Source organism: Rhineura floridana, chromosome 10 (assembly GCF_030035675.1).
Source record: "Rhineura floridana isolate rRhiFlo1 chromosome 10, rRhiFlo1.hap2, whole genome shotgun sequence".
Classification (NCBI taxonomy): Eukaryota; Metazoa; Chordata; class Lepidosauria; order Squamata; family Rhineuridae; genus Rhineura; species Rhineura floridana.
In genome coordinates, this window is record NC_084489.1 from 89,462,394 (window position 1) to 89,476,944 (window position 14,551).

The following is a 14,551-nucleotide window of genomic DNA, read 5'->3' on the forward strand; positions in this document are numbered from 1 at the left end:
TCAGGATAGCCTTTGCCATATTGAAAAGTAAATTTGCTTATTAATGGTCTCCACATGTCAACTGTGAAGCGCTCATTAGATTGGAAGTAATGACTGCACCAGGTTTTCTTCTACTGGCAGGAGGTACATTTCTCTTGGATGATCAAGGAATGAAGCTCAATATGCAGCATTATATATTCATGGAATCCACTCTTAGCAGGCCACTGTAAATGCTGAGCTGAGCTGCTGCCTCATCTCTCTCCTCCTTCTCTCCCCCAAAGATTTCAGGAAGAAATTATTTTAAACTGCAGGAGCCTCAGGCTACTTACCCCTTCTTTCCGGCTTTCTTCCTCGATTCCGCTGGGGTGGGAGGAGGTGGAGGTGAAGGAGAGTGCCTTCGTTTTCTGGAGCCTGTGGCTGCCTTCCTATCTCTCCGTTCAGGGCTATGGACTGGCTGTTACGTGAATGAAAATCGTCAGCACTAGACACCCGCTCACCGTGACTCAACATAACCAGGACAGAACGAAGATGCACTCAGCTACTCAGGGGTAGCCCTGCCCGTTTTTACTTCAACTGACCCTGCTTATATATATTTTAGGGAGAGACTGACCACCACCTTGAGGATGCTTCCCACCCCCACCCCCACCCCCAGGCTATCATAGCACAGCACTCAGTTCCCTCAACTTGGGTGGTTGTGATGGAGAGAGAAACATACCACTATGATATGACAGCTCTTTATTCCTCCCACCACCCCCACAACCTAGCAGTTGGGTGAATTTTGTATACACACTGAATAGCTATTGCAAGAGGAGCTATTTTGTTTTATCGTCTCTCTCATTTTATTTGGATGACCACTGAATTCTGTAGTATTTGTTTTGTTTAAGATTACATTTATATAGTTCATTTTGCACATTATTGTATCATTTCTTAAATTATGTATTTTTGTAGTATCACTGACGTATTATACTGAGTTTGTGTATTGCACTAAGTACTGCTAGTTTTAGTTATTGCCATTATATCACATTTCTAATAAGTTCCCTGCACAGTGTAATTGCCTTTTAACTTCTCAACAAACTTTAATTGAACTTCTCTTTGTTCTTTAGAATCTTTGGAATGCCAGAGGGTTATGCCCACTTTCAAATCTGTTCTTAAATATCACCTGGGAAAATTGTCCACACACTTTTAACTATCCACATACTTGTAGTAGTGGATTATCTCTATATGAGGAGTGGGGAACATAATCTGGCTGGGACACAAGATCCTGACCTCCACCACCCCGAGGACCCTTTTGGCAGCCCACCTGCCAAACCACCGGATGTCACAATGACATCAGGTAGCCCAAAATAAAAGTTTTCCTTTGCAGGCACAGCTGACAACACACCAACAAAGATCATCCTTGAATTCAACCCAGCAATGCAAAGGAATACTTGCACTTACAACAACCCTATTTGGGGGGCTTGCTGCAAATGCTGATCCGCTGATCAGTGCTGACAGTAAGCCCATTCTGGGCAGTGATCAGCAGCACCACGGCGCTCCCGATCCGGAACTCTGTAGTGCAGCTGAACACACGGCTGTTTGCTGAGACGATCAACTGTTTGGTGCTCCTCGGTCACCGCTTGCATCCAAAGCTTTGATTGAGATCATGCCAGCCAGGAGTTTCCCCATTCAATTTCAAGGCTGGGGTCAGTTCTGTGTTGTTAGGGAAAGAATAAGCTAGCCTTTAGTCCTAAAATTCAGAAAAGCTGTGGAAGATGACCAGAGCTTGGAAGTAATTCATTACTTTTTTGAGGAATGAGTGGGTAATTCCTTTACATTTTGATTGTAATAGAACTACGAGTAATTTTATTACTTTTGTGGAGTAATGGTAATGTTTCCAGCATTACCCTTGGGCATTACTGGGGGGGGGGGAAGCAGGGGAAGTCTTCTGCTCCTCTGATTTGTGGATGAAAATTATGTGCCTCAAAGTGGGTTCTGTGCAGCGTCGCTCTTTCCTCATGCTCTGTGGGTGGGTAGGAGGCGATGAGGGAGGAGGCAGAGAGTGAGACAGGGTGGAGTGGAGAAAACAATTGTTTAAAAAAATGGATGGTGGTGGTGAAGAATGGAGGGAAAAAGGAGCCAGAGAGCAAGAACATGGATAAAGGAGGAGAAGAAGACAGCAGCAGAATGGAGATAAAGAACTGTGGAGGTGTAAGATGGCAGCGTGTGTGTGTGTGGGGAAATGTGTGTTTGGGTAAGTGTTTCTTAGTTGGTGGGAGGGCAGGGTCCGGGAGGTGGTTAAGTGAGAGAGATTATCCTGGCTGGGTGGCTGGGGGGGGGGTTGCACTTGGTTTGGCATGCAAAGATCTGAGTAGTGGCCTCTGCCTCCCTCCCCACCTCCCTTACGAGCGAAGGGACCATTGCTATCTTATGGATAAAAATAATTATTCTACTACACCTCTGTACATGTGTGTTTATTTTTAATGTTGTTTTAGGCTACTTAGATGTGCAGTAGCCAAGGCCAGCACCGTGTAGGCATTTTTTAAAAAGTAACTGAAATGTAATTGTAGTGATTACTTTTGAGAAAAAGTAATCAGTTACTTTCAGAGCAATTATAATTGTAATTACTACTTGTTTGGGCCATGTAATTGTAACTGTAATTTATTACTTTTTAGAAGTAATCTTCCAAGCTCTGACGATGACATGCCCCCCCCAAACTAGCATTGGTGACCCCAATATCCATATTCAGGACTAGGCACACTTTAGGTCTTCAGTCACTCATCTGTAACCCTTAGGCACCAGGCAGGCAGATTGCTTGTTCTCCACAAAAGAAGACCTTCAAGTGCACACTGAAAAACAGCACGCAAGAGAGAGGACTAGGCTGAAACTTTGGCACAGAAACTAAAAACTGACCTCATGGAAAGAACCAAAATGTCAAAGATGAAAGAAGAGGCCGAAACCCCTGCTTGGTTCCAGCAAACCAGAAGGTAGGAAATGAATGGGTAAGTGGAGAGTCAGTAGAACTGGCCCCTAACGTCTCCTGAGCCAACTGCACTTAGCTTGTTGACTTGTCCTTCCTAAGAAAGTTTGACTCAGATGCACACCCCATATTAATTTCAAGAAGGCCACTGCCATTCACTGGAAGACCAGACTGTCAGTCAAGCAAAGAACACCCAATTAATAGCGCTCTTCAACAGAAGAAAGGAATTCTTACTTCTTCGGTCTTCATATAGGTCCGCTGGCGAAAGTTGACCAGCTTCTTGTTCTCATCCACTTCATAATCTTCTTCATTCATCCACTCATTGAATACATCTGTGTCCAAAATCCATTTGGAATGAACCTACAAAAGCAAATGCAACACTTTCAAAACGTTCCCCTCTTGCTGAAGCTGCCGCACAGGGAGTGAAGTTTGGACAATGAATCTCCTCGGAATTTGCTTTACTGCAGAGGCGTGTGGCACCAACAACAGATCTTCATCCACAGATCTGAGTGACCAAGGTGGAATGTAGGAAAGAGGAGACTTCTCAGATACCCTGGCCCAGTATCATGTAGGGCTTTATATATCAGCAGGAAAACCTTGAATCTAGCTCAGTATCAAATTAGCAGCCAGTGCAATGCTTTCAACAAAGGTGTTGCACATTGTTGATTGTTTCTATGCATCAGTGTTTTCACCAGCTGCAGCTTCTGATCAAACTGAAGAGCAACCCCAGGTAAAATGCATTAGTCATCAGGTCCAGAGGTTATGAATGCATGGACCGCTGTTGCAAACATACCCTGTCCAGGAACAGTTATTCCAGGCGTACCAGCCGAAACAGGTAAAAGCCAAATCTAGACACTGAAGACACCTGAGCCTCTAATGACAAGGTTGAACCAAGGATCACACCAAGGAACCAAGCTACAATCTTGTCAGCCAGTGATGTCACTTCCCCTTACTTTCCCTTTTGTCTCCTCCTCCCACTTCAAACACCTTCATTGTTCAACTTCCACTGAACTTAAGACAAATCTATTCATCCCAGCTTTTGGCACTTTTTAATGCTAAATGCTGGATTCTCTGCATTAGTTTTTGCTGAGATTGAGACTGTTCTCAGGTACTGATTAACTGCGTTATGCACCTCAATGTTTTAACAGCATGCGTATATATATCTAAATCAATATATATAGTTGCCTTCTATGATTTATTTTACTTTGTAAACCACTCTATGGGTTTGTTTGTTCTTAAATGAAGAGTGATATATAAATGAAATGACTAAATATCTTCTACCCAGTGGCTTTGCTTTTCTGAAATGGCCTTCCTCCTCATAGAACAGTAGAGTTGGAGGGGCCTATAAGGCCATCGAGTCCAACCCCCTGCTCAATGCAGGAATCCAAATCAAATCCTCCTGTGCATGAAGCAATTCCCTCTCCCCTCAAGATACATTTTTTTAAAAAGGAGGGAGCCAGGAATATCCCCCTTTGCCTTGATCACACTGGGTAAGCCACTGTTTTCTCAGTGCTCCCCCCAAAATACCAATCGGCAATATTTATTTATTTATTATTAATTATTTAATTTATATCCCGCCCTTCCTCCCAGCAGGAGCCCAGAGCAGCAAATATGGAGATAGGTCAGTTTAATAATCTTTACGCTACACAGTAGTTGTAAACTTTATTGACATAATGTATATGAAGTACTCTGAACACTCTTAAGAGACACACAAAACGCTAAATATAAATTATAATATGGAATATCAGTTTGGTTAACTGGTTAAGCAAAGATTAAGGATGAAAAAGCAGGCAGAGCAAGGGCTGAGGGTAGGGTGGTTGAGCAAAGCCTCCCCCCCGCTTGCTCTTTGCACTCAGGTCCTGCTTGCAGATTTCCCATGGGCAATTGGTTGGCCACTGTGAGAACAGGATGGATCATTGGCCTGATCCAGCAAGCTATTCTCATGTTCTAAGAGGGCAAGGGGAGAAAGTAGGTTGAGACATTTATATACAACTTCCAGGGAATGGCCAAGCATCACGGGGACAGGGTCATGGTCTTCATGCAGAAGGTCTAAAGTTCAGTTTGCAAAATCCCCAGGTAAAAGCGATCTCAAATACCAAGACTGGAAAAGATTCCCACTCGCCCTCTCTGGCCAAGGACCTTTGAGAGAGGAGTCTGACTCCGTATACAGTAGAGGTGGCTAACCTGTGGCCCTCCAGATGATGTTAGACTACAACTCCCATCAGCCCCACCCAGCATGACCAATGGCCAGGGACAATGATGGAAGTTGTAGTCCAGCAACATCTGGAAGGCCACAAGTTAGCCACTCCTGACATATGGTGTGTTCATATGATTTACTTCAACGTTCACCAACCTGGTGCCCTCCAGATATTTTGGATGGCTGTGCTGTCTGGGACTCATGGCAGTTGTAGACCAAAACATCTGGAGGGCACCCAGGTTGACAAAGGCTGATTGAGATGGGGCCAGCTCATCATGTTCAGTTCATGGGCAAGAGGAAGCAGCATCTACCTCTGTACAGCTTTCTTGTCTAAAACCTACTTCAAGAGCTAAAGTTTTAAGTCGGTTCTTTTGCTTTGGTTTTATCAAGATTAGAGATCAAAAGGAGCTTATGTGGCATCAGACCACTGAGGTCAGGCTTCCCTCCCTGCCCAATGACCCAGCTCTCCCTTCTGTTCCCTTCACATAATACTAGTCTTCTGCTGATTGTAGGGAACTGAACTAATGAATCTAGGAAGAATGTTTCATGTTGTCACATAAAAACAGCAATTATCTGAAAAGAAACTTCTGTTGCAACAATTTCCTTATTTTCTCTTAACGAATGAAAGCAGCCTCAGCTCAAATTACTGTACTGCACAGAGACCTCTAATCATTCTAAAGGCATAAATAAGGCTGACAGTGTTGTTCAACACACTCCAAAAATTATGAGCCTTGTCATAATTAGCATGAATTCCAAGCCTTTAATCAAACAGACCTCCCCCTTGCTAACAAGTCCTTGTTGCCAGTGCTGGGCCTTTTTAAAGATACATTAGCCTTTAAAAAAACAGAAAGCTCTTGTAATACAGTAACACACAGTTACTAATTTATTTTAACCTTGATTCAACAATTTCAATGGAATGGAATGGCTTCTGAAGGACCATTTAAACTCTGCAGTGACGTGATAACCTGTGTTAAGAGTGAAGTCCAGGCACACCCCGGCTGCCTTCGTGTCTATTGCTTCCCTTTTCTTAGTTTCCCTTTTCAAATTTCTCTTTCCATTTTTAAAGGCTTTGCAGCACTGAGAGGCCCAGTTTTTCATTGCCTCTTTCCTACTGCTTTTAGATTTGTGTTTACATTGCTTTATAATGCAGTTTTAAAATACTGGCAGTATTTTTTAATAGTGTTCATACACCATTTAGAATATTTAGATAGAATTCTGTTTTAACACATTAGGGAGCAATCCAAACCCAAGATCTACTAGGACGAATGAATTAGAATGTGGCAGATCTCTGGCTCAGCTGGAGTTATCTTGGCGTAAATCCCCAACCTTGGATCAGGAGATGCGTTGGCATAAGTCTCTTATCCAAGGGCTCAGGCAGCACCAGCACAAGTCCTAAAAAAAGTGGGGGGATTTCAGGGGTGTGACTGGGCAGCGGAGAAGTTGTGCTGGATCCGTACTCCATTCTGCTTAGTCACATGACCTGGCAACCCAGGAAACCTGGTGGCGTAAGCCAAACTCTACTTTAAAGGTTTGTTTTTCCTTGGCCAGGCTTGGGCTGGCTCAGGTGGCAGTTGCCTCACTCCTGAACGGGGTTTGGATCTAGTGTACTTTACATTGGCTTAACTTAAACCGGGGTAGATTACACTGGCTCCCTAAAGTTAGGACTGCTCCCCAAGTGAACAAATCAAAACAGGGAGCGTTTCCTGCTTCACCTCTTCCCATTGGAAGAATTATTTTCCTGATGTGGCTGGCTTAATAACAGAAGTGCTTTCTCTACTGTAACTCTAGATCTGGTGCTTGCCACCTTTTTCTTTTACTTAGCATGTGTGGAATAACATACTCTATTCTTTCACAAAGACATTTACCCCTGGGAATGGAATGCTGTGAAATGACTTCACGGCAATTCTGAGAAGAGCAAATACTCACTTTCCATGGCTTCTCTGGAATTGGAGGGTCTTCAATTTCAGCATCTATATCAGTAGCATGAACCCAAGTGTCATAGCTTAAAGAAAAATCAAAAAGCAATGATGTGTGAATTGATTCCTCAGGTAGTTCAATCATGATTCCATTGCCACAATGTAAGCGTCAATAGATTTTGCATCACAGTCACTGTAGTTTTTCTAAAACTATCATTTCCACTAGGAAAAGACGCAGGCTATACTGAAGCTGCAGAAATCAATTTACACTCATTTCTTTAAAAGAAGGTATGCTTACTGTTCCAGGTATCCACATATTCAAAAAACCCCTACAAGAAAATGTGTCAGACTGCATGAAAATTGGGGTCAGAGTGTTGAAATAGGTGTCATGAAGCAGCAGATTCAGTGCCAAAATGTATCTTTGGGCAAGACACCAGACATTCAGAACTTAAGTAAAACACCTCCTTAGCTACCACTTCAAGGGAACAGCTATTCGCTTCCTCAAAGGGGCCAGCAATTATTCTATTTAAAAAGTATGTTGCTTAATATAACAAAATCTCTAAACTGTTTACATAAAAATAAAAACACAACGCCATTCAACAAAACCTCCTAAAAAACTAAATAAAAAAGATAAACAAAACAAAGCAATTATAGAGCAAAGGATTCAACCACTGTCTCAGAATAAACCAAATACATGCTTATAAAAGGATGTACACTGCGTAACAGATGGTAGCTTCCAACCAGTTATGACGAAGGAATGTGTTATGATTTTGGGTATGGATTTCTCAAGGTCATCACTTCTGTATATTTGCTTCTGTCAATAGAAAACGGTTCAGACATAATGTCAAAACATTACTTGCAAATCTAAACCCATGGTTTGTTGTATTGCCTGGAACAAAACCATGGTTTGCAAATGGCCATCAAACCAAGATCAAACCAAGTTTGAACAGTTTGCATACCATGGTTTAGGAAACAGTGGTTGGTTATGTCGGAGCGCACTTGGGCTGCTGTGTGGGATAGCATCTATGGATTATCAAGGAAGGTAAGGGCAATGGAAACTGCACAAACCAGGATTCGGAGACTAAACTACAGTTAGTGCAAACAACGGTTTGGTGTTACTTCTGAACCAAGGTGAGGATATTTCACTGCTCTAACAATGGATGGCCTTTTATAAGGGCCACAGGGTCTGTTTTTTGGACAAACATCAGTACAGGCAGTAACCTTGAATTTCAAACACTAGGGACAGAACTTCTCCCATCTGATAAGCAAGGAGGCAGTATTTCAAAAATGGGCGCGTGCCTTTCAGTCCTTGTCATTACCTGTCCGGATAATAGCCCCAATGCACAAGAACCTGCTTGTCTTTTTTCATCACAGGTCTAAGCCACTCTTCTACAAAAGAAAACAAATGCTGTGAGGGTCAGAAAGTGATCAGTTATAAAACTATTCCAGCCTTACAAGTATAAGAACATGCACTTTTGTCATGCCAAGAAAGGTTAACAGGAGGCTGGGCTGGAGATTCATTTTCTTAATGAAATGTCCATCTACAAAAGGTTCACAATAAACTGCAATGAAGAATTGGCAAGGTGACTGCTGCTGAGATTTGAGTCTCCCATTTCTCAGCATCTGGGTAAGAGCTGTGTCACTGGGGGGAGGAAGAAGAGGAGAGATGCAGCAGCACAGAACAAAAGAGGATGTAGGTTTTAAAAACCAGGAGATTTGACATTTATTGATTGGTTATTTTATTTATAGCATTTACCCACTCTCCAAAAACAAAACGTTTCCCAGGGGGGACGGACTTACACTAAATGTTAAGTACAATTAAATACAAAAGTTAAACAATAATGTGTAATGAAGTGTAGAACAAGGAACAGAGGGTAGCATCCAAACAACAAAGTTCACAGCAGCACCAAAAATTTAACAGATCTTAAAACTTCAAAATACAAAAGATTTAGAAGTCATTAAAAGGTTTTAACGTTGGAAAACCTGAGAAAATAAATCACTTGGCATCGAAAATACTGTAACCCAGGCGGTGGGCAAGTCTCCCTGGGGATGACTTTCCACAACGAGGGTGCCGCCACTGAAAAAGTCTTGTCTGGTAGCACCCACTGCACTGCATTTGGCAGGGGCATTGGAGAAGGGCTTCAAAAGATTATCTTAAGATCCAGGTAGTAATATATGGGATGAGGATATCCTTCAGGTAACCTAGCCCCAAGCTTTGTAGGGCCTTAAAGACTGACCATTTTCAAAGGCAGCTCTATGTATACTTTTATTATAATTTATTTATTAGATTTATATCCTGCCCTTCCTTCCAGTAGGAGCCCACATAACACATTGCAATAACCCAAACAAGAGATGACCAGAGGATGGGTAACTATATCAGGGTGATCTCTACCCAGGGAATGTAGGTGTCTGTTGGCATCTCAGCTGAAGCACATAAATGGCACTTCTAGCCGCCATAGCTACTTGTGACAGCGCTGGATCCAAGTGCAGCCTCTAACTTTAAGCCTGATCCTCTAGGGGAAATGTGTCCACATGATGGTGACACCTTAGCCCCCATCACTGGATAGCCTCCAGTTTCATATGGATGTTTAATAGCATGGGGAATAATTAAGAGTCTTATTGATTCCCACAGCATAGTTGCCAATGAGTAGAGCAATAAATGCCCAGCATCATGTTCTGGAACTAACCATCCAAGTAGGAGCAAAAGCACTACAACACTGTATCCAACACCCAATACAGACAGATATCCACAGACTATAGTCTAAAGCAGACTTTTTCAACCGGTGTGCCTCCAGATGTTGTTGGACCACAACTCCCATCTTTCCTGACCATTGGCAATGCTGGCTGAGGCTGATGGGAGTTGTGGTCCAACAACCTCTGGAGGCACACTGGTTGGGAAAGGCTGCCTTAACCACTATACCAAGCTGGCTCTCAGTAAGCAGAGCACAGCTGCCTAAATGATGATGAGCCTTGAATAAAGCTGGTTTCTGTTGCTTCCTGGTATCGGGTGAGAGTGCGCCATGTGAATTTGTTGTCACGTGCAGGATTCAGTTGTTTGGGCACAACTGCCCATTTTCAAAGGCAGAGCCAGAGCCAGAACCAGCATCCTTGAGATGAGAAACGATGCTGGCTGAGGCTGATGGGAGTTGTGGTCCAACAACATCTGGAGGCACACTGGTTGGGAAAGGCTGGTCTATGGGATTGAAAGCAGCCAAAGGTTCCAAGAAAATAAATAGGATCACACTCCCCCTGCCCCTCTTTCAGCCACACAGTGACCAAGGCAGTTTCCCATCCTAAACAAGACCTGAAACATAACTGGGATGGATCAAGACCAGGGTTTCCCAAACATCTGAGTTCATTAACTCCTTGATAAGCTTATTAAGTTGTCTTTATAAGTAGCAATCACTAAAAAGGGGGGGAATACTGCTGTATTGCAGAATCATCTCATTAAATACAGAGAATCCTCACTGGAACAGGAGTTGCACTCTGTACATTGCCTGTGCCCTTTATTTCTGAAGCTCATAACGCCTAATTTATTTTTGTGCTGCACCTCATAAACTTCCTTTCCATCCCAGGTCTTTATTCACCCCATGCACAGCCCCACTGACCCCAGAGTGACCCCAGACTAGGGCAAAAAAAGAGAAAAAAGCTCAGAGAACATCACATCTGTGCAGCTAGAAAGAATACTGGCATTCTGTCCAGGTTTATGACACATGACCACCAGGGTGCGATACAGCCCCAAAAGCCTCCTGTATTGTTTTCAAGAATTCTCTCTGTTATGTAGCACTACACACAATTACAGCAAAGGTGATGGTCCTCAAAGTGCCCCCAGCAGCTCTCATTACACCAGTGAAACTACTATTAAATCTCAGCCCTATCATTTTTTAATTCATTACAAAAATGGTGGGGAAATAAAGTCAGACTGAATGCATGTTGCTTTTGTGATAAAGCAAAACATCTTTAGAAAAATCTTTTTTTAAAAAAAAGTTAAAAATTTCTTAAAAAGCAATTCCAATACAGACACAGACTGGGATAAAGCCACTACTTAAAATGTTTGTTGACAGAGGAAGGTCTTCAGTAGACGCCGAAAGGATAACACAGCTGGTGCCTGCCTAACAGTTAAGGGGAGGGAATTCCAAAGGGTCGGTGCCACAACACTAAAGGTCCACTTCCTATGTTGTGCGAGAGCCAGTGTGGTGTAGTGGTTAGAGTGCTGGACTACGACCTGGGAGAGCAGGGTTCGAATCCCCACGCAGCCATGAAGCTCACTGGGTGACCTTGGGCCAGTCACTGCTTCTCAGCCTCAGAGGGAGGCAATGGTAAACCCCCTCTGAATACCGCTTACCATGAAAATCCTGTTCAGAGGGCCACCATAAGTCGGAATCGACTTGAAGGCAGTCCATTTCCATTTTCCTATGTTGTGCAGAACATGGACCTCCTGATAAGATGGTAACTGCAGGAGGCCCTCACGCAGTGATTGGTTGGTTACATAAGGGGTGTGGTGCTGGGGTAGCAGAGATGCTGAGATTCATGCTGCCTGGGGGGTTGAGTGACAGGTCATGGAGAGCTTGGAGGGTGGGGTGGAAGAACTACAACACACAAGCAGCACCTATTGCATCAAGCCTGCTTCCAAGCATGTAACCCCATTTTGGGTCCTGGGTCCTAGCCCCTAGCGTGATTCCTCCCTCCCTCGTTTCCTCCATTAAAACGCCTTCTCCCCGCTGCCCCCCAACTTCCTCAGCCTGACCACCAGAGCAGAAGCAGCCTCAACAACACAGAGCAGCCAGCCCCCCACAGCTGCTCCCATCAGTATGACCTCTGGACACCCTGCACAACTCTTTTTATATGTCTTGGTTGTTTTTGTAACCTACATTCAGTCTTGCTCAAACGCATTGTGCTTTCTTCCAGATGAAGGAAAGAGAACACAGCTTTCAAGTGATACTTTACTCCCAGGAAGATGAAATGCTATTTTTGAAGTGAGAAATATTATCCTCCCCTGAGGGAGGAGCAGGCTGACATGGCAGAATTTCAAGGTGGAGCAGATCTCATAAGAGTCTAGACTGCTGCATGAATGTGCCTGTCATCACCAAGAGAGCAGGCTGCAGCAGCAAGCAGCTCCTCCGCTAACAGACTTCGAAATCACAAGCTCTTTTACATACCCTGCATGATAGGACAGATTTGCTATGCAAATCTATTCTATTCACTCCCATAAGTAATAGTAATGGTCACCAACCTGGATGGCAATTACAAAGCATTACAAAGGGATAACCTGGCTTCAGTTGCCCATGCTCTGGTAACCTCCAAGCTAGATTACTGCAATGCACTCTATGTGGGGCTGCCTTTGATGACAGTTCGGAAACTGCAGCTTGTGCAAAATGCAGTGGCCAGATTGGTAACAGCAACCAGATGGTCCAAACATATAAAACCAATTCTGGCCTGCTTCCACTGGCTGCCTGTATGTTTCCGAGCTCAATTCAAGGTGCTGGTTTCAACTTATAAAGCCTTACACGTCTTGGGACCTGATGGAAGGCCTCTTCCCATACAAACCCACCCGTACACTACGTTCAAGATCAAAGGCCCTCCTCCGGGTGCCTACTCTGAGGGAAGCTCGGAGAATGGCAACAAGGGAGAGGGCCTTCTCAGTGGTGGCCCCCAAATTATGGAATGGTTTTTCTGACGAGGTGCGCTTGGCACCAACACTGTTAGCTTTTCAGCGCCAGGTCAGGACTTTCCTCTTCTCCCAGGCATTTTAGCATGTGTTTTATATTGTTTTAAATTTTTAAATTATGTTTTAAATTGTTTTTTTAAAGATGTATTTTAAATTGTATTTGTTTTTAGTTACTGTAAACCACCCAGAGAGCTTCGGCTATGGGGCAGTATATAAATACAATAAATAAATTCATAGAGAATAAGGCTAGCCATCATGGCTATGTCTTGCCTCCACTGTCAGAGGCAGCCTGCTTCTGTATACCAGCTGCCGGGAACCACAAGAGGAGAGAGTGCTGCTCTTGTGCTCAGGCCCTGCTTGCAGGCTTCCCAAAATGGGCATCTGGTTGGGCACTGTGAGAACAGGATGCTAGACTAGGTGGCCCTTTGACTCTTCTTTTGTACTTTACTAATTTTAAGGAAGTATTAGCAAGGACTGTCGCAAGAAGAACTTTAAAAAAAAGTGACTAGGCAATGAAAAAAAAAGGGATGTTTTAAAATAACATATGAACACAGAGAAAGCTGCCCAGATCGAGTATATATATATCTAAAGGCATGGAACAGCAAAGAGGGTGGCTCTTCCTTTTCGTACTGAATGGGGTAAAGAACTTATCTCTTTCAATTAGAACATGCTCAGCCAGAAAAACTCTGACCCCCAACACACAGGAGGATGGTACATGCGCACACGGACAAGCCTGCTTCCCTCATGCACTGCTTTGTGCCTATGCAGGATAACATGAATGGGTGACCAGAATAAAAGACCACCAGCACAAGAAGCTACTTTAGCAGTTATATGAATTTCATTCAAACTTTTCCAGCAGGTAATCACTCTGTTTAAACAGTTTCAGATTCAATAAAAACACACTGGAAAACAGATCATAACAAATAAAGCACACTAGAAAATTCAGTACACATCATCATCAAAATGCAAAGCACATACACAGTGAGGCCGAAGAAGCAAGAGGGCTCAAGGCTCTCCACAGATAAATACTGCCATCTAGTGTTGCTCCAAAACAGACTGGAATTGGTTCAGTAGATTGGGGTGGTGGTTAGAATAACCCCTTTGTTACAGATGGACCATTTCCTGGTGAGGTTTGGTTCCCTCCTGTAGGGGTGGGGGATCAATTAAGATGGTCCCCTCCAGTAGACATGGAATCTGAGGGACTCCTGAATGCTCTTGGCTGGCGCTCCTGGTTAAAGCCCTGGGCTCTCTATGGGATGCTCAGCTAGAAAGGGCCACTGAGCAGATCACTCCTAAGTGCCCTTTCCAGCACCGCAGAGCCAGAACAACATTGTGGTTCCTCGGGGAGCTTCAGGCAATGAAGCAGGAAGGGCAACAATATGACCAAGCAGAGGTTAGAGCACACAACTGTGTGTGGTGATGATGGTGAAAGAAAGCTCACTTCTATGCCACCATTTGTGTCTTCAAGTGGCCACTCAGCAGAGCTCTTTAGAGTGGTGAACAGGCTGGTGAATCCTGGCCCACAGTTCAGAATATGTGAACCGTCAGAGGTCTGCTATGACAAAGCGAAGACTAAGTTGCTTGTATTCACTCTAACCTTGATGGCACCATTGGTATAGTTCTAGAGGAGGCATCCACACCGTCTAGTCATATTGTATGGAATCAATTCCAGCTTCTGAGATCTGAGGAAATGAACAAGGTGCTTGAAGAAGCTCAGCCAACCACCTGTTCCTCTGATCCACGACCACCTTGGCTTGTAAAAACTAGCTGGAAATGGTTGATTGGTTGGGTCCTAGGAGCGGTAAATGGCTAATGCAGGAGGGGGTAGTACTGGT

General features: G+C 43.8%; 1 protein-coding gene across 2 annotated transcripts in view; it reads right to left on the reverse strand.

Annotated features, from left to right (window-relative positions):
• SMARCC1 (SWI/SNF related, matrix associated, actin dependent regulator of chromatin subfamily c member 1) overlaps window positions 1-14,551 on the reverse strand; it is a 135,161-nt gene that overhangs the window by 91,982 nt on the left and 28,628 nt on the right. For both annotated transcript variants that reach the window (XM_061586163.1, XM_061586162.1), the window contains exons 7-10: window positions 8,368-8,437; window positions 7,059-7,134; window positions 3,170-3,295; window positions 309-433 (exon numbers count right to left, since the gene is read on the reverse strand). In XM_061586163.1, the coding sequence (XP_061442147.1) occupies window positions 309-433; window positions 3,170-3,295; window positions 7,059-7,134; window positions 8,368-8,437 (397 nt within the window). The remainder of the gene's footprint in view (window positions 1-308; window positions 434-3,169; window positions 3,296-7,058; window positions 7,135-8,367; window positions 8,438-14,551) is intronic.